At 41.7% G+C, this 19729-nt stretch overlaps 1 protein-coding gene across 1 annotated transcript in view; it reads left to right on the forward strand.

Annotated features, from left to right (window-relative positions):
- Positions 1-6720: 6720 nt before the first annotated feature.
- LOC126336674 (farnesol dehydrogenase-like) overlaps positions 6721-19729 on the forward strand; it is a 50117-nt gene continuing 37108 nt past the window's right edge. Inside the window, exon 1 of the mRNA XM_050000621.1 lies at positions 6721-6908. Coding sequence (XP_049856578.1) covers positions 6777-6908 — 132 coding nt within the window. The 5' untranslated portion in view covers positions 6721-6776. The remainder of the gene's footprint in view (positions 6909-19729) is intronic.

The following is a 19729-nucleotide window of genomic DNA, read 5'->3' on the forward strand; positions in this document are numbered from 1 at the left end:
ATGAATCTCCTTTGGGGTGACACCTTTTTTGTCAAGAATTTAGTGACAGCACGTTACTTAAATTGCATTGACTGACCCTCTGCAGGGTTCCATACTTTACACTGTAACAACGCAACCGTTCAATGCTAAGGCTACCCGCCAACTGGAGCTGTAGAGAAGAGGCTACGGAACGAGCCAATACCTGCCAACTGTTGAAGAGTTACGAAGGTGGAGGCATTACTTTTCAGTCACCCCTCGTTAGCAGGGTACGCCCGGAGCGCAACAGCAGTATCCGTTGCACTCTGATAAAGGTAGGATGTAAGACTTAAAGCTAGTGGCTAGCTGTGAGAATTTAGCTGCTGGCCATTGGACGTAGCATAATACAGTTGTGTGAGGTAATGAAATTTCGTATATTTAGTTCTAAGTATGCAGGAACGCAACGTGGATTTTGCTAATTCTAACAGTATCGTCCCTTGAATGTAGGAACCAAGCGTTTGCCACCAGATCTAATGTATAGGTTGATTAAACATACCCGATTTGTAATATTTTGTGTGTTTTGTAATCCTGATACATATAAGTTAATTTGTCATGTAACTATCCAAGTATTGCTAACTACGTCAGTATGTGACAATTGTAGAACAGTTGAGAAGTTCACTGGTTCCGAGGTTAACGTAAAATGTTTCATATCAGATTTTTGTGAAAGAGAAACTTTATTCTGAATACAGTTTTTTTGAATTAAAGAATTCAGTCTTAGCATATCGCCTTAACAGTGCCTCATCCTCTTCCATGTCGTGTTAGTTTAAATCCAATGAGAACTTTTCAATGGAAATGATTTTTCAATCAGAGCCAGAAAAATATTAATGTGCAATGTGCAAGAACCAGAAAAGTATTAATGATTGTAACAGTTTCAATGCTGGCAGCATTGCACAGCTATGAACCAATATCCAAAATTATCGCTGAACATTTGCAAGGTTATTCGTTTATCAACTGATCTACTGACATTATTTGTATGAAGCCTAGCATTGCACTTGGCTGAGCCAAGATTGAATATTTTGTATGCCTACTGTGGACAGAACAGAGATTACATCCGTTGCGATTCAAGAGCTAGGGAAAATGTATTTCGTTGTTTATTTGCACAGGGAATTTTATCAGTTTATTGCACAGGCCTTTAGGATTTGGTGCTCACGAAATTGAGTAAACTTCAGACAGATTGAATTCGTTATAAGCATTACATTGGCCTACTGGTTTTCCAGATCAAGTGGTTTAATTTTTCTTTGTATTACAGTAAAACAAATTAAACACACTAATTGCTCAACAACACACTACATATTAAATTTCCACAAGACAAACATTACGCATTGCATATCCAATAACAAACTGAATTATATTAAACAAATAAAGAACGTTACACTACAAATGGTGAGCTTGCTTACTGAAATACTTAGTGAAAAAAGTTTTGCTTTCCCAGACCTTGAAAGGCCTAGTGAATTGAGATGGCTTGCCCTTCGAGAGCATCGAGTATCTGAATTACTAGTAAGATGGGCCAGACTGCTCAACCATGACCCAAAAAACCACATACTATTGGTAGGTTTTTCTGTTTCTTTAAAAGCACGTCAGAGATCTGTTCTCTCTTATCGCCTCTTCATCACAGTCATGGATATGGTCATAAGAGATGTGCAGCAAACCACATCCCAGACATTACTGTGTCTGATGATGTGCTATTGGCTTCTGAAGATAAGACTGACATGCAGTGTCAAGTCCAAGCCTGGAAGAACCGCCTTGCAGAAGGTACCACATATTTGCATGACTCAGATATACTCAGAACCAGTGGGACTTCCCAACAAAAGGACTTTGATGTACCTATAGTTGACAGTTGTAGTGGGCTGCGCGTAGCAGCTTCGCAGATCTGTCTCAATGTCGCTAAGGCAACGCCTCAGTGTTGTCGCAGCTTTGCAGATGGCTATTGTTTTCGTCTGCAGGCGTTAGCGACTCGCAGCTGGAAGTTGACAACAATGTTGCAAGATGTCAGGGATCTTCTTTCACCATCTTGGCTACAGACTCGACAGCAGTTCCTGTTGATGGAAGTCTGAGTGCAGAAGTCTCTAACCATCTGAGCAGCAAATGGCTGAAACTGCATTCTGTGACTGGTGTGCTCTGTGATCAGAAGATTGCAGACAGGTTCAAGTCGAAACTATACTGAACTGTAATCTGTTGAGTTGCTCCATATGGTGCTGAATTTTGGCCCTCGCCAAAAGAAGCAGAACAACCACTTGCTGTTATGGAAATAAAGATGCTCAAGTAATCATCTGTTTTACCAGAGCACGATCAAGCCACAACTGATAAAGTTCGTAAATTATATGGAGTAGCTTCATTGTTATACTAGATGAGAGAAAGCTGTCTACGATGGTACGAGCATGTTCTTAGGCCAGACACAACAAGTAGCAAAAGTTGGTTTTAGTTTGAGAGTAAATAGTAAACTGCAATTAAGACGACGTAGGCAGCGATGGTTTGACACCCTGCGAGACGATTTCGAAATTTCAGGCCTGTACCCTGATCAGGCAAAAAATCGAATGAAATGGCGACAGTGAAAACAGAGGGACAAACACTTAGAAAGAAGAAGGACCAAGGTATTTGAAGAGTAATAAATTGACTTACTATTAAGACTCCAAAGGGAAAGTACTCAATTAAGTGCAAACTAAAACAGGAATGTGGAAACAACGCAGACGAAACTCACCAAGTTTAGACGCATAAGGAAATATTACTGAGTATTATTACAAAGGCAAGAATATACATTGACCTCATCATAATAATCAATAAACATTTGGAGTCACTGTGAATGCACTTTTCTGGATTCGTATACGTGACATCTGTAAATATTCTATATTGTGTAGTTGTGCATCTTGTCAGAAACTGGAAACGGTTGGGAGAATATGCACTGACAGCCAAAGTTGTCGATACTAAAAATGAAAAGGACTGCGTTCTCTGTCCGTGATTGGCATAGCATGAGAATAATAACAACAAAAGAGACACTCCCTTAGTGATGTTTAATTTTTCACAAACCAGTTTTTGGTTTCTTGGCCATCATAACCACAGATAAAGTAACGAGCGACTTACAAAGATATTAATGAAAGGCCAATAGAGCTTTTACAAAGGAAAGCGTTACATTAAAAATGCAAACAAAATCTTTACATTTTAAAAATGAGTAATGAATCTGATTTTATAGTTGTAATCTTGTTCGATTATGTATAATTGGTTCAAATGGTTCAAATGGCACTGAGGACTATGGGACTTAACTTCTAAGGTCATCAGTCCCCTATAACTTAGAACTACTTACATCTAACTAACCTAAGGACATCACACACATCCATGCCCGAGGCAGGATTCGAATCTGCGACCGTAGCGGTCACGCGGTTCCAGACTGTAGCACCTAGAACCGCTCGGCCACTCCGGCCGACTGTATAATTGGAGCTTCTCTTCCATACCCCAGCTTCAGCGACATGGCTAGCTGGTCTACCCTAGGTGCAGCCGCAAAAGGAAGGGTCAGAGGTCAGACAAACATGTGGTTCCTGAAGAGGGGCAGCAGCGTTTTCAGTAGAGTCGGGGTCAAAGTCTGGATGACTGACTAATCTGGTCTTGTAACGTTAGCCACTGTGGCGGTGATATACTGTACTGCAAATAGCAAAACACCTTGACTAGAAGAAGGGATCGGTTGGTAGGACATGTTCTGAGACATGAAGGGATCACCAATTCAGTATTGGAGGGCGGCGTGGAGGGTAAAAATCGTAGAGGAAGAGAAAGAGATGAATACAGTAAGCTGATTCAGAAGGATGCAGGTTGCAATAGGTACTGAGAGATGAAGAAGCTTGCACAGGATAAAGTAGCATGGAGAGCTGCATCATTCCAGTCTCTGGACTGAAGACCACAACAACAACAACAACAACATCGTTAACGTTGATATGCAGCAGGATTTTGGAACATATATTGTGTTCGAACATTACGAATTACCTCGAAGAAAACGGTCTATTGAGACCAATAAAGTCATCAGAAGATCAAAACAAACTGAAAAACGATTTAGAAAAGATATCTGAATGGAGCGAAAAGTGGCAGTTGACCCTAAATAACGAAAAGTGTGAGGTCATCCATATGAGTGCTAAAAGGAACTCGTTCAACTTCGGTTACACGATAAATCAGTCTAAACTAAAAGCCGTAAATCAACTAATTACCTAGGTATTACAATTAAGAACAACTTAAATTGGAAGCAACACATATAAAATTGTGTGGGGAAGGCTGGGGAAGACTGCGTTTTATTGGCAGGACACTTAGAAAATGTAACAGACCTACTAAGGACACTGCCTAAACTACGCTTGTCCGTCCTCTTTTAGAATGCTTCTGCGCGATGTGGGATCCCTACCAGATAGGACTAACAGAGTACATCGAAAAAGTTCAAAGAAATGCAGCATGTTTTGTATTATCGCGAAATATGGGAGAGAGTGTCACTGAAATGATACAGAATTTGGACTGGACATCATTAAAAAAAAAAAAAAAGACGTTTTTCGTTGCGACGGAATCTTCTCACGAAATTCCAATCACCAACTTTCTTCTCCGAGTGCGAAAATATTTTGTTGACACCGACCTACATAGGGAGGAACGATCACCACGATAAAATAAGGGAAATCAGAGCTCGTTCGGAAAAATATAGGTGTTCATTCTTTCCGCGCTCTGTGCGAGATTGGAATAATAGAGAATTGTGAAGGTGGTTCGATGAACCCTCTGCCAGGCACTTAAAGTGATTTTCAGAGTATCCACGTAGATGTAGATGTAGATGCTAGTACTATTGAAGGCCAAAAGACCGACACATGAAAAATTTGTATTCCGTACTTCCGTTGACGTATATAGGTCAAGTGAAGAATGGGACAGAACACTAGCAAAGACGAAAAAAGTGACATACTTAACATTGAAATCCTGTAACACAGTTGAACTACGAAGGTAGTATCCTGTTCTTCATTTGACCGGTGTAGATCAACCGCAGTACAGGATACAAATCTTACGTGTCGCTAGCACTAGTATTCTATTCTTCAGTTGACCTATATACGTCAACGGACGTATAGGATACAAATTTTACTGTTGTAGGCTTTTTCACCGTCGCCAGTGCTGCTATGATAATTCTCAGGCGATACTACTAGTATCGAAGGCGAAAAACAAATTCGTATCCCATACTTCAGTTGACCTATATATGTCAACTGAAGTCTGGGATGCTTGTAGTAGCGGAGACGAAAGAAGCAACATCTGTAAATTTGTATCCCGTACTTCAGTTAACCTAGAAAGGTGAACTGAAGAATAGGATACTAACGCTAGCGAAAGCGGAAAAGTCGACATACGTTAAATTTGTATCCCATACTGCAGTTAACCTATTCAGAACAACTGAAGTTTGGGATAGAGCTCATATATGTCAACTGAGGTATTCCATGGTAACGTTGCCGCTGTGTCCGAGTGGTTCTAGGCGCTTCAGTCCAGAACCGCGCTGTTGCTACGGTCGCAGGGTCGAATCCTGCCTCGGGTTTGGAAGTGTGTGATGTCCTTAGGTTAGTTAGGTTTAAGTAGTTCTAAGCTTTAGGGGACTGATGGCCTCAGATGTTAAGTCCCATAGTGCTTAGAGCCATTTGAACCATGCTGACGTTACTTCTATCACTTTTTCCTTTCTTTTTTGCACGAGCATCCCAGTCTTCAGTTGAGCTGATAAATCCATACCTACAAACTAAAATCAAAAACAAAACGTGTCCCGAATTAAAAAATTCTTCCAAAATATCTCAAACTCACTAAAGATGGAAATAAGTACCGAATGAATTGGAACAAATGATTTAAATTAGTACAAGTGCCAAAAATCGTACGCCTTGTCTAGCCCTGTCTTTTAAAATCACTTTCATTTATCTCAATTTACAATGATGACGTCTTGCCACAGAAGACAACTGATTCATTACCTATGCCTCGGAAATAAAGACATTAGTGACCATAAGTAAACTATGACGTCGTTGCCGACTGTTGCGGCCGAGCGGTTCTAGGCGCTTCAGTCTGGAACCGCGCGACAGCTACGGTCGCAGGTTCGAATCCTGCTTCGGGCACGGATGTGTGTGGTGTCATCAGGTTAGTTAGGTTTAAGTAGTTCTAAGTTCTAGGGGACAGATGACCTCTGAAGTTAAGTCCCATAGTGTTCAGAGCAATTTGAACCATTTTTATGACGTCGTTGGTCAAAGCCGACGGGTTTTAGCCCCTTCTTCAGTTGACCCGGCTTTCCAGAAGTAAACAAAAACGATTACAAAATTTTTAGATACATGACTATTGAGGATCTACCCTGGACATGATCTATTCTTTCTAAAACTACTACAAAATTTTTAGATACATGACTATTGAGGATCTACCCTGGACATGATCTATTCTTTCTAAAACTACTTTTTCTTCATGTAACTGCTATTTTCAAAGGCAACTTCACAGCTCTTTTCATTTGTCGAGCACGGACTGGTCCGTTTTCTCGGAAATCATTACGTTCCAGCTATTATTTGTCCATGGCTGCGCAACCCAACTCACACAGACGAGGTAAGAAGGACACCGTTCCACACGGAGGCGCGGCTAATCAGCCGAGACGCTGACGGCTTCGTTTCACTGGAAGGTGAACGGAAAGCGGGCACACACACAGTGGGGGAGGCGGCGTCATTGGCACAGATACTCCACACGTAGCGCTTTACGGGAGCCACAGTGCGCTGTTGGGCACCTTGGGGTCTGGACGCCCAGTTTGCACTGCCATGGAGACGTCCGCGGGCCGCGTCGCACTGGTGACGGGCGCCAGCTCCGGCATAGGAGCCGCCGTCGTGCAGGCGTTGCTCAGGAAGGGGCTCACTGTCGTGGGCTTGGCCAGGAGGGTGGACAGAATCAAGGTAGGCTTCGCTTATTGCCATTCTGCAATCCACAGTCTACACATAGATTTCAACGCGCTTTTCTCGCCTGACCCCCTGAAAATAATCGATAAGGCAGCATTTCCTGGCTTCTAAAAAGCATTAAATCCAGTATATCAACTATGGTTATTATATAAATTACTGCCCTTTATGGTAACAAGCAAATTAGGGGTTAATTCTAGTGTCCGATACCACCCGTCGGCTTTGACCAATGACGTAATATGTGATGTTATTTTGTTTGTGCCGCAGATTACTGTCGATGAACGTTAAATGATTTCTCTGAATTTCCTCGTTACGCACATACATTACAAATTCGATGTAGATTGCTTTGTTTTCATCTCGCAATTTATTTTAGGCATCTTTTGCTAATGAAAGTAGTCGTGATTGATAAGGTCTTGATTTCTCACGCTGTTCGTTATGGATGAGTCAGCTGTTTTTACTGGGAAAATTCTGCTTCAGAAAATCAGTGAGCGTAAATCAACTATAAATTTTTTTCAGTCATTAGGCGTCATTGCTGACTTTTGTAAGTGCAGTGTCTGTGGAAATTATATGGTTTTGACGAAGGTTGCGTTATCACGAACCTCCGACGAATACATGTGGAGGTGCAGAAAAAATAACATATGGAAATCCATGCGTAGGGGGACGTGGTTCGAAAGATCGAGGCTCAATTTAGAAGTAATTGTCATGCTAACCTACTATTTTTGCTATAAATATTCTTGCAAAACTGTCATTCACGAAGCAGGGGTTTCGTGTGGCACTGTAGTCGACTGGTTCTCGTTTTGTAGAGAGGTCTGTGGGGAACGTATGAAGTATAGGGGGTCATTGAGGGAGCCAGGGGTTATAGTTGAAGTAGATGAGTCACATTTTGGAAAGAGAAATTACGAAAGGGGGCACGAGGTTGTTGGGCTTTGGGTTTTTGGAGTAGTAGTTTCTGGAGTGGATTATGCTAATGTTGTATTTAGGGTTGTACCAAATCGGACAAAGAAAGTCTTGACATCTTTAATAGAATAATATGTGGATGAAGGTTCTGTAGTCATGTCGGATGGGTTTGCTCCGTACAAGAGGTTATCATCATTTGGTCGTAAATCACAATATTCAGTTTAAAGATTATAAGATGGAGGCATGTACTAACACTATCGAGGGGTATTGAGGGACCGTGAAATCTGTTGTCGGGCGGGGAAAGAGAAGAATTTTAGTGTTGCAAGGCCATTAAGATGAATACCGTTGGAGGAAGAGTATTTCTAAAGGTCATTGTTTATTTCTTGCATTTATGAAACTAGTGAGCAAAATGTACAAGCCTCGTTTTGTTAGATAGGTGTTTGTGGGTCTGATACTTTTTTCTTGTTTTACGTTGCGTTTCTGTGTGTTACTGTATTGTGCGAGTGCCATGTTTTTGGTTACTCTGGAGGGAGGTTTTTCTGTCGTTCTAATATTTTCTGGTCACAATTGTGGGCCGAGGGGTATTGCTGTGTCTTTGCCGGAGGGTTTATGTGATTGACTCGTGGTTGCATTTTTTTTTATTATTTTAAAATTTTGCTTCTGATTGAGGGCGGGTGGTAAGGAAGAACTGATTTGGGTCGTACCTCATTCTTGCCTGGCAGTTTGTGTTTCTTATTATTTTTTTCATTAGTTATTCTGGATTTTGATTCTTTCGTTACAGTGTGACCTTCTAACATTATTAGTTCGTGTTATGTCCTTATTTCGTTCTTGTCAGCCTCGATCTTTGACTCCTTTGGAAGTTCATATGCGGTAAGTTTCTTTTTATGTAGGCATTTTTATGTTTTCCTTTTCGATGTTTCCGCTACAGTTCCCTTATTTTTACTGTCACTCCTGGTGTATTGATTTTACTGATTGTTACTTGGAGCTACTGTAGCTGGTGTGACTTTGGTGTTGTACAGTTATCAGTTGCAAGGTTTGATCGTTTTTGCGATTTATTTCTTTGCGTGTGCAGTAACGTGTGTAAAGATTTTCGTTTTTTGAAAGTCTAGACCTATTCTGCAATTCACTAACAAGATCATTTTTAAGCAAGTTTCTGATATGTTATAAGATTTTTGCGCAACAAACAGTAATATTGGAATCTCTAACTAGAAAATGACCGCCTACATAGGTTGCTTCTAGTTACCGATTCCAGTTATTTGGCGGTTCATTATTTAGATCGTTTTTGCAGTACATGTACAAAATATAATATAATATATGACTCGTAATTGCTCTCGTGTTCTTATTTATTTCAGTCATCTTCAACTCGTTTAAATGAAATTCGCGCGTAAATAATAGTCGTGCTAAATGTATTATTTTATGGCATGCTACATTCGTTTGTTTACGAGTATGATCCGATACATCGTCCATAGCAGCATCTTTGCCTCACGTATGACGTCATTGGTGAAAGCCGACGGTTGTATCGGACACTAGAATTTATCCAAGTTAAGGCTTCCTTGAGAGGGAGGACTCAAAATGTTATAGTGGATGTAGCGTGATCGACGGATGTAGAATTAACTTCAGGTGTGCGTAGGGAAATCTATTGGGACCCTTGACGTTCATGTTGCGCATTGCTTACCAAAGACTGTCTGAAAGAACAGACGCCACTTATGACACTGAAGTCGCTACTCTCATCCAGCTGCAGTCATAGACTCAGCATATCGTGCCGTATTGTCCGGCACTACGGACTGAGCGGCCGTGTGCGTCCTGTTGCCTTTGACAGAGCAGCAGCGACTGCTTCCTCTACAGGGCTCGACGCAACCGCCGGAATAGTGCCTTGTCGACCGTGTCTCATTTTTCCTACCGCCCCCTTAAACTTGTCAATGGGCCGTGCAGTACATCGACGACACAGGCTTTTCAATTTCGTCACCTGCTCAGTTCCTCTTTGTGCCCTTCACAGCCTCTGTATACTGTACACCGTCCATCCTTTAGAGCAACGGGTCCAAGCTGCCACTTGCTCACGCTTGTGGGAGCCACTGTGGTGTTTATGTGGGTTCCTGGTCTTGTCAGTCTGACAGAAGACGACGCTGGTGATGCTGCTGCCAACGCTGCAATCCTCGAACGTCAGCCCGCTTGTTGTTACATTCTCTCCGGTGATCTCCGTGTTTCCGTCAGTTGGTGTCACTTTGGCATCACCATTGATCCTCCCTTCGTGGGGACAAGCACCGGGTTACTAAGCCTCTCCCAGCGGCTTGGACGACGTCTTCTCGGCCCTCTCGCCGCGAGGAGATCAATTTAACCAGGTTTCGTATCAGGCACTGTCTTTTTAGACATCGCCATTTATTAAGTGGTGCTCCCCCACCACTTTGTGCACATTGCGCTCAAATTTTGACGGTCCGCCATTTCCTGACGGAATGCCCTTTATTTAACAGCTTACTGTTTCGTTTGTGGTAGCGGTCTGAGTTATCGGACGTTCTAGAGAACGATGCGCGGGCTGTTGAGCGCGTTTTACTTTTTATCCATCGTAGCAGTATGGCGCAGGCCATCTAATTTGTAGTTATGGACCTCCGTTTCGGTATGGCGTATTTCACAGACCTTTCTTCAAGTCTCTCTTTTTAACTGTCTTCTCATCCGTCGATTGGGAGTGACAAGTAGTTGTTTTAAACTCCAATCTTTGTCTTCGTGTTCTACAGTTTTGATATGGGCGCGTATGGTCCTAGTTGTTTTTGCGCCCTAAAACTAAACAAAACAACCGCAATGGGCAGGAGTTCCCTCGGGAGAACTCAAAAGTACACTCCTGGAAATTGAAATAAGAACACCGTGAATTCATTGTCCCAGGAAGGGGAAACTTTATTGACACATTCCTGGGGTCAGATACATCACATGATCACACTGATAGAACCACAGGCACATAGACACAGCCAACAGAGCATGCACAATGTCGGCACTAGTACAGTGTATATCCACCTTTCGCAGCAATGCAGGCTGCTATTCTCCCATGGAGACGATCGTAGAGATGCTGGATGTAGTCCTGTGGAACGGCTTGCCATGCCATTTCCACCTGGCGCCTCAGTTGGACCAGCGTTCGTGCTGGACGTGCAGTCCGCGTGAGACGACGCTTCATCCAGTCCCAAACATGCTCAATGGGGGACAGATCCGGAAATCTTGCTGGCCAGGGTAGTTGACTTACACCTTCTAGAGCACGTTGGGTGGCACGGGATACATGCGGACGTGCATTGTCCTGTTGGAACAGCAAGTTCCCTTGCCGGTCTAGGAATGGTAGAACGATGGGTTCGATGACGGTTTGGATGTACCGTGCACTATTCAGTGTCCCCTCGACGATCACCAGAGGTGTACGGCCAGTGTATGAGATCGCTCCCCACAGCATGATACCGGGTGTTGGCCCTGTGTGCCTCGGTCGTATGCAGTCCTTATTGTGGCGCTCACCTGCACGGCGCCAAACACGCATACGACCATCATTGGCACCAAGGCAGAAGCGACTCTCATCGCTGAAGACGATACGTCTCCATTCGTCCCTCCATTCACGCCTGTCGCGACACCACTGGAGGCGGGCTGCATGATGTTGGGGCGTGAGCGGAAGACGGCCTAACGGTGTGCGGGACCGTAGCCCAGCTTCATGGAGACGGTTGCGAATGGTCCTCGCCGATACCCCAGGAGCAACAGTGTCCCTAATTTGCTGGGAAGTGGCAGTGCGGTTCCCTACGGCACTGAGTAGGATCCTACGGTCTTGGCGTGCATCCGTGCGTCGCTGCGGTCCGGTCCCAGGTCGACGGGCACGTGCACCTTCCGCCGACCACTGGCGACAACATCGATGTATTGTGGAGACCTCACGCCCCACGTGTTGAGCAATTCGGCGGTACGTCCACCTGGCCTCCCGCATGCCCGCTATACGCCCTCGCTCAAAGTCCGTCAACTGCACATACAGTTCACGTCCACGCTGTCGCGGCATGCTACCAGTGTTAAAGACTGCGATGGAGCTCCGTATGCCACGGCAAACTGGCTGACACTGACGGCGGCGCTGCACAAATGCTGCGCAGCTAGCGCCATTCGACGGCCAACACCGCGGTTCGTGGTGTGTCCGTTGTGCCGTGCGTGTGATCATTGCTTGTACAGCCCTCTCGCAGTGTCCGGAGCAAGTATGGTGGGTCTGACACACCGGTGTCAATGTGTTCTTTTTTCCATTTCCAGGAGTGTATATTAGGTGCGCCACCTGACAATGAAGTTACAGTTACGACAAAGTAATCACTGATAAATGAGCAGTTCTTGTACGTATACTATTTAAGAACATTGCTGAGAGGCCAGGTTTTTTTTTTTTTCGAATCGTCTTAACTCAAAACATGTGGGGATGACGTTGAAAACACTTCAAAATGCACAACCTAGCATATGAAGTAGCAGCCAAGAGCCCCTTACTTTAATGAATTAATGTCATTCATATGATGTGAAGTGTGATGTTCTCCATAGAGGAACTAAACAAAGAAAACTAACATTACTTGACATTCAAAACCATTAACAAACTCCAAGAAAGGAATCCAGACCTGGTCCTTAACGAGTAAACACAGTTCCATAACTCACCCATGTTAGAGTCGCAGCAGCCAGTTATTGTTTTTCTCACCACTAGGTAATAACCTTGTTATAACTGTTCCACACCCACATTCCACAAACTTCTTTGTCGTCAATTCCACACCCCTCCCACCCCCTACCTCCCCTCCTCTCTGTTTCTGTCTGTTCATCACATTTACAAGTTTGTCCACATGACGTAGTAGCCTGTGTCCATTACTCACTTGTACAACATTTTTGGCTTGTACATTCACATAGTTTTAATATTTGAATATACTATAATATACGATTTATTTGTTCAGATTTTCTTTGGGTATTACATTATGCTTGTGTTTAGTATCTGTATAGTCATACAATGCTACATATCTTTGTACAACACTGTTTGGTCAGCTATGAATTTTAGTTAAAGTTGTGTGGACTTTAGTATTAAGTTATCTGACGATGGCCTACGAAGCCTAAAGCCGTTCATAAAACCGTTAAATAAATAACTGTGGAACAATAATACTGTGCATTAAAACTGTTAATAACAGTGTCCAACTGCATCAGAAAATACCATGTATTTTCTAAAGATAGTATGGGGAAAACTAGTTGCAACGTACATGTAGTACACCCCACAATTAAAAAGAAAAAAAACACGGGCAAACGGATTGTCACCTTGTTACTACAGGTCGAATACCAAATCTGCCAGTAGTTCGGTGCACAAGCTAGATAATACTTTACAAACATTATGAAACCAAACGATAGTATTAAAATGTATGTATCTGCATCAGTTCAACTAGCTTATCCATCATACAGAAACAACCAACGTCAAGGTTTGAATAAACCGTCTCTGTAGGGTACAGGGGATCCGTTTCAGTGGGTCTTACAATTTTTGTCAGATGCTTATCAGTAATCTATATATACCTTAATGAACAATGGTTCACCCTGAATGAAATCAGAACACAAGCGAGGCCACACAAAGTAATGCGTAGACGAGTCTATTTTCGTAGGAATATACATTCAACAAACCGTGCAGACATGAGCGTTATCCGAAACCCTTTTATCACTGCTGATATCCGAAAGCACGAAAAATATGATCGAACGGATACATTTCATAGGCATAGTTTACATACTTGGATTGTAACCATTCAGATTATCAAGAAACTAGTGTTTCTAAGCTATCATGATCAGGCTTACTGTCGAAATGGGATATTACAGCAAAAATAAAAAGCACAAAACTAATTTTGCTGGTCTATGAATGTTGGAACACACGTCTTTAGTAGCAACAATCGATTCTTTAGTTTTATGACCAGTTTATCTCTTCAGTGAAGGCATTTAGAACGAGAATTCACACAAATCTCTATGGTAAAATTTACAGTCTTTCACAAACTTATATAGCTTTAAAATTAATTGACATTTATACCACACACACTCTTTCACTCATAAGACTGAATAGTCCGATGCTTGGTTCTTGATAAATGGACACAAATTTCCCCTGGTCTGACTGTGCTTGACTAACGAGGTGACTGGAGTTAGGAATCTGATAATCTGGACTGACCCAACAAACCTGAGTAGCAACTTCCTCATTAGTTTGTGCCTCCCCGTTACTCACCCAGTACTAGTCATCCAGTTTGAAGCTTGTCGGCCGCCTCCCTCTGTTATATTTGCAGATTTCTCTATCGTGGTTTATCTTCAAATTACCTCTTGCTCAATTCCAATATTCGCGAATCTGCGCTGCATCGATTTTCCAGGGAAAAGTTGATTGAGAAACCATAAATTTGCTAACAATAAATTGGCTTACAGCAGCCATAAGGATAGCGGGAGTTTACTTGTGGGTAATGTATTGAGGTAGTAAAGGCGAAATCCAACCTATGAAGGGATTGGTTCCAAAGGAATGATCTTGGTCGTGGTAGGTATAAGGACGGAGCGGAAATTGCGCTTAATCCTCTCTGTGAACACAAAAGCAGTATGTGCAGTAGCACTTTCAACTCAGAAACCTCAAGATATGTGTCTTGTGCTATGACATCATCAGAGCCTATGCACTGACAGTGACCAAAGGTACCAAACAAGGACTGCAGAGTATGAATGGTCCCTTGCATGATAGCACTACCCGTCGGAAACAACCAACAAAAGCGGGCAAAGGCATATATACACACAAATATGATCGTATTTACTTCTCCCAACCGTGGAAGCTGGTCTCTGAAATCTACCTGCAGTCTCTCTATGTGTGATAACTTCTGAAGCTAATAGTCCCTTCTGGTACTCGTTGTTGGATTACTAACTGCACAGACGTTACAAGTCTGGACCCACTTCTTGGTCTCCTTAACAATTCCATCTTAGATAAAAGTCTCCCACACATTCAGATGGGTTTTAAATAAATAATTACCTACTGTTGACTGATAGTAATACTAATTTTGAGGTCAAAACTGCTTTATTCCAACTACTCCCTCTTGCTTGGCAAGGTCTTACTTTTTCTCCTGTCTTGGTGTTCTTTTTAATTCCCCTTAATTTGATATTAGAGTATGATATACAACAGTCTCTTTAAACAACACAAGAAGATCTGTGAGTATTGCAATAATGTATTCAGGATGCTGCTGATCATTTCTTTTATATGTCTATTCACCACTTTATTCACTATCATCATCCCCAAACATGCAACTAAGACTGTCAGCAATAAATTATCAGGTGGAGATCTTGATTGCTCATCTGGCAATGTACTCTGTTCACCTCCGTCTTCTCAACACCCAATTGAGGGTCTGTTTATCCGTTTCAAGATTAATGGGCGATGCTCCAAGTATATACGAAACTTCTGTAGGGTGGAAAGCACCGCCAAAGCTTTCAATCCGTGAACTACTTCTTACACCGACAGTGCATTGGAGAGATGCCCTACTAGGTGTCACTCATGGGTGTTTCTGTAAAGTAACAGCTACTACACCCTACATAGAGGAGCCGATTTGAGCTACAAATTCCTTTAAAAAGTTAAGAGTTACCAATAGCGGTGCTGTTGTTTAAACGGTCTTAAGGCCCTCAAACAGTGGCTTGCTGGGAAGGACAATAGTCAAATTTTCGTACTTAGTTTATTTATTCATTCAACGGACTTACAGTTTGTGCAAAGCTGGGCATTAACTTCAGCCTTAGTGCCGCTCTGATCAACACTAATACTCTTGGGAGAGACTATATATCCCAAAAATGACATTTGCAACTGAGTACATTTTACCTTAGAGTATTAACTGAATCTTCCGTCGGTTCTTGTTAGAACAACATTATAAAACATGAAAAGCGCTAGTTTGGTTCTGTTCTACAGTATTAATTTAACTGTGTTAACCGGTTTTACAGTGCGTTTGTGCTTCATTCTGGATGTGTAACTTCTTTTCCAGTGTCGTTTACAAGCATTGAAACTTCTTTGGTCACAATAGTCAGTAAGTGTCTGAAGATGGCATTGTAAGCGGAAAATCGGCTAACACAATAAAATTGATATTGTAGAACAAAAGCAAACTTGCGCTTTCATTTATTATTTACCTTAGAAAGCTAAACTGTGAGCCCTTCCTGCACAAGACCTGCTCAACATGCCGAACATGCTCAGAGAAATTTTCGAAAAAGCTAACCAAGTCATCTAGATAGTGAGAGAACTTAAATTTGAAATCTGAGAAAATTGCTAACAAATAGGATAAGACCACCATTTCGGTTGAGAGCTCAAACGGAACCCAATTAAATTTATACAGATCCCAATTGGCAACAAATGCCATAATTCAAAAATGGTTTAAACGGCTCTGAGCACTATGGGACTTAACATCTGAGGTCATCAGTCCCCTAGAACTTAGAACTACTTAAACCTAACCAACCTAAAGACATCACATACATCCATGCCCGAGGCAGCATTCGAGCCTGCGACCGTAGCGGTCGCGCGGTTCGAGACTGATGTGCCTAGAACCGCTCGGCCACTCCGGCCGAAATTACGTAATTGCCTTGAAATCTTCAGACACGATAATCTGTCAATAGGCCTGGTTGAGATCCAGAGTGTTGACGTATTTAGCCTTGCAAAACCAAAGGATTGTAAACTTATTTTTAATGTTTCTTTGACAGGCCGAATTTATCCATTTTCTTTTGTAACCAAAAATATGAGTGGAGAATATGGAGAGCAGGAAAGCCTAACAGTTCTGTCCCGAAATATTTCACCAATGACCACCGTGAGTTATATCATGCTTGAAGGGAAAAGGTGGTATGGTTATTGTCTGAGCAGCTCAGTTCAGCTCAGCTCAGTCTTCTACTCACCAAATTTAGCAACTTCTAATTCATCAGTAAACAAATCCAGCAACTTCCAAGAGAGTCTCTGGCTCTACAAGTGAACCATGAATTCCCCCAACAAGTTCAATTTACCACTTGACCATCCTGTAAACCCTGAGTTTTTCGCACTAAGGAATGGTACCGATACGTTGCACAAATACTGATGGAATTTATTGAGAGACTATACTGTGTCATCATTTCTGTGGTAACATAGTGTATTAAATGACCGGTACATTGAGAGTATTGCAGGTCAATAGAACTGATGCCTTTCAAGCCACAGGTTTCAGCTTGCTTCTGTAAGTCCACTAAGAACCACGCAGGTGCTGTAACTATGCTACTAGTTTCTTGTAGCATGCCAAGTATAGGATTCTCTAGATTAACAAAAACACCTAAGCTGCCCATCAACAACTCCCCTATCAATCTGACTACAATATTCAGTTTCTCTTTGTGGGGTTAGCGTTGGTGTGTCTGTTTCGTCAGGAGAACAAATAAAGCGTCTGTCAGCTGTATCAACGTTTGCCTGAACCTCTCTCGTTACGACAATCAGATGCGAGCTTCCTCGTTTTGGGTGCTCAGAGCAGCAGTTGTTAGTCGTTCAGACTTGGTCTGTCGCTAAGACAAAGGTGCCGTATCCGGCCGCGTGCGCGATTAATGTTTAGCGTTAGTGTCAGTGTAGGGACTGTCGTCCCAGAATGACCCATTTCAGAATGCACGTTGTTATTAGACTCTCGTGGAATGATTTCATTATTCTGATTTCCTACCTCTCGTTTACAAAGGTTGTCGGATCTTAGGCCGTTGTACTTTCTCAACTTCATCCACCACTAATTAAGGGTTATTAATTAGTCAACAAATCATCGTCAAAACGGAGAGGTATTATTATCAATTAACTGCGACTAGGAAGGAGGAGGTGGTCTCACATTTTGCAACAGCTTCTGAGAACTTTGGTTCTAATTTCTCTCCTATATTTTGAGCAAACATTTAATCATTGCATTCAGAGAGAACAAAAGTTGTTCTTGTAACCTGTCTACTTGGTGACTCATTTGATTCCTCCCTTTGATGCACTGCAAATAATGCAAGCTATTCACAAAATTTAGGTCCACAAATGAATTACTTGTGCGAAAGAATTGAACAACAGACTTTATTTCACTTAATGGTTCTCACTCTTCTCATTGAGGTGCAATATTTTTTCCCAGGGCTCAAAGCCCTAATTCTAAGCTTGTATTCTACCTCATCCTTTCTCAAGTCAGTCGCTGCAGACACCTCTTGGTCAACCGCCTGAAATAACCTAATTTCAATCAGTATGTGTATTTCAAAATTAACTAGACACAATTTGATTACTAATTGATAATAACCCACATAGTCTGAAGTAACCACACTCTGCTACCGTTGTGTAGCAGAGTGACATGTGAATGGAAGGGCTGGGTTGATTATGTGTGTTATCCTTCACAATATTTATTTAAAAAAGCAGCTTTCTGCAATAATTATCAAGCGCCATGGCCCAATAAAAACATCGTAAATCAGGTGTCACTGTCAGTTACAAAAATTCAATAAATGCAGAAAGTCGAGATTCATAACCTGTTCATTCAGATATTTCTTCATATTACAATCTATTTATATTAGCATGCTTTTAACCAACTTACACTAACTTGCAGATTCACCTGATATTCTTTAATCGTTGCTGAAGTGCAGCCATGTTCAAAATATTCAAGCTACTGAATGTCAAGATATCTAAGACTATTTCTAAATATATGGACATCAAATTGAAAATAGTAAAAACAGGCTTCTTGCCCTTCTGAAGAAGACATTTAAATGTGTTGAAACCAACTGGTTAGCTGTCTTTTTCACCTGCCAACATACAGGCTCCAGTTGGCGAAAGAAGGTACAGCAATCAGCCACAGTTGGTGTTTATTGTAGCAAATTTAGATTTCAGTCAGTAAGTGACCGTCTTCAGTGCTGGATGTAATACAGTAACCAATTAGAATACAATCGCATACATGTTAATGCCAAAGTACAATGGTATAAATTTCAAGGGGATGGTACATACCAGCAAATAGAGGTAATACATTTCAACCATTATTTGGAATAGTCGTTTTAGAATTATCTAAGTCAATAGTTCAAATTCTACTCAGGTTGAAGCTGCTGTTTACAGTTATCTTACTGCTTGCCTCAGTGCATCTTGTATGTGACTATGCTGACCTCTACACATGCGTGATATTGCAGTACTGCTCTATATATATGTAGTTGGTTATTTATATTATCACAAGAATGATAGTTTTAAGGAAATACATTTTTATCGATATACAATAGAAGTGACTACAATGGTGCGTGATGTTAAAGCACTAAAAATTATTGGTAATCAAAGTGGCAGTGATGTGAGCTACTTCATGTAGGTGGCCATTGATAATTACTATTCCTAGTGTGTTAAAAAGGACATTGTGTATACACGTACCTAGAAACATTATACAGCCATTGGTTTCTGTTAAACTGAACAAATGCAGATAAAAGAGGATTATGCATATATTAAAAAGGCTATCTTACATATACTATCATGTATATCTAATGGTGCTAATGTGAACTAGTCATCCACTTAGTTATTGTAATTTCCATTAATTAGGCAACGCTACCACTGCTAAAACTAACACAAGATACAAACAGATCTTCATTTAAAGAACATTATTTCCAGTTTAATAAATAATGGAACAAAATTCAACTAAAATTGGTTAGTGATCATAGTGACAGCTAGTTGTTGGGTAATTCACGAGCTTATACGGTATAAGGTGTCCTCAAATCTGAGTTAATATAAGGGTGCAAGTCGTTATGATACTAACTGATGTTAAATATAGAAAATCATTAGATAAACCACTTAAATGAGTGTAAACTCAACTACAGAAGCTCGCAGAGCAAGTTTACTCTTAAACAGTGTTGGAGGCGGACAGCTACAAACATGTCGTTCATGCCGACTCCGTGTGTCTATGGCGTATGGGCCACATGTGTGAATATCTGAACACCACAAAGGACCTACAGCCGCCGCTTGCCACAGAAAGAGC

This window comes from Schistocerca gregaria, chromosome 2, assembly GCF_023897955.1.
Source record: "Schistocerca gregaria isolate iqSchGreg1 chromosome 2, iqSchGreg1.2, whole genome shotgun sequence".
Classification (NCBI taxonomy): domain Eukaryota; kingdom Metazoa; phylum Arthropoda; class Insecta; order Orthoptera; family Acrididae; genus Schistocerca; species Schistocerca gregaria.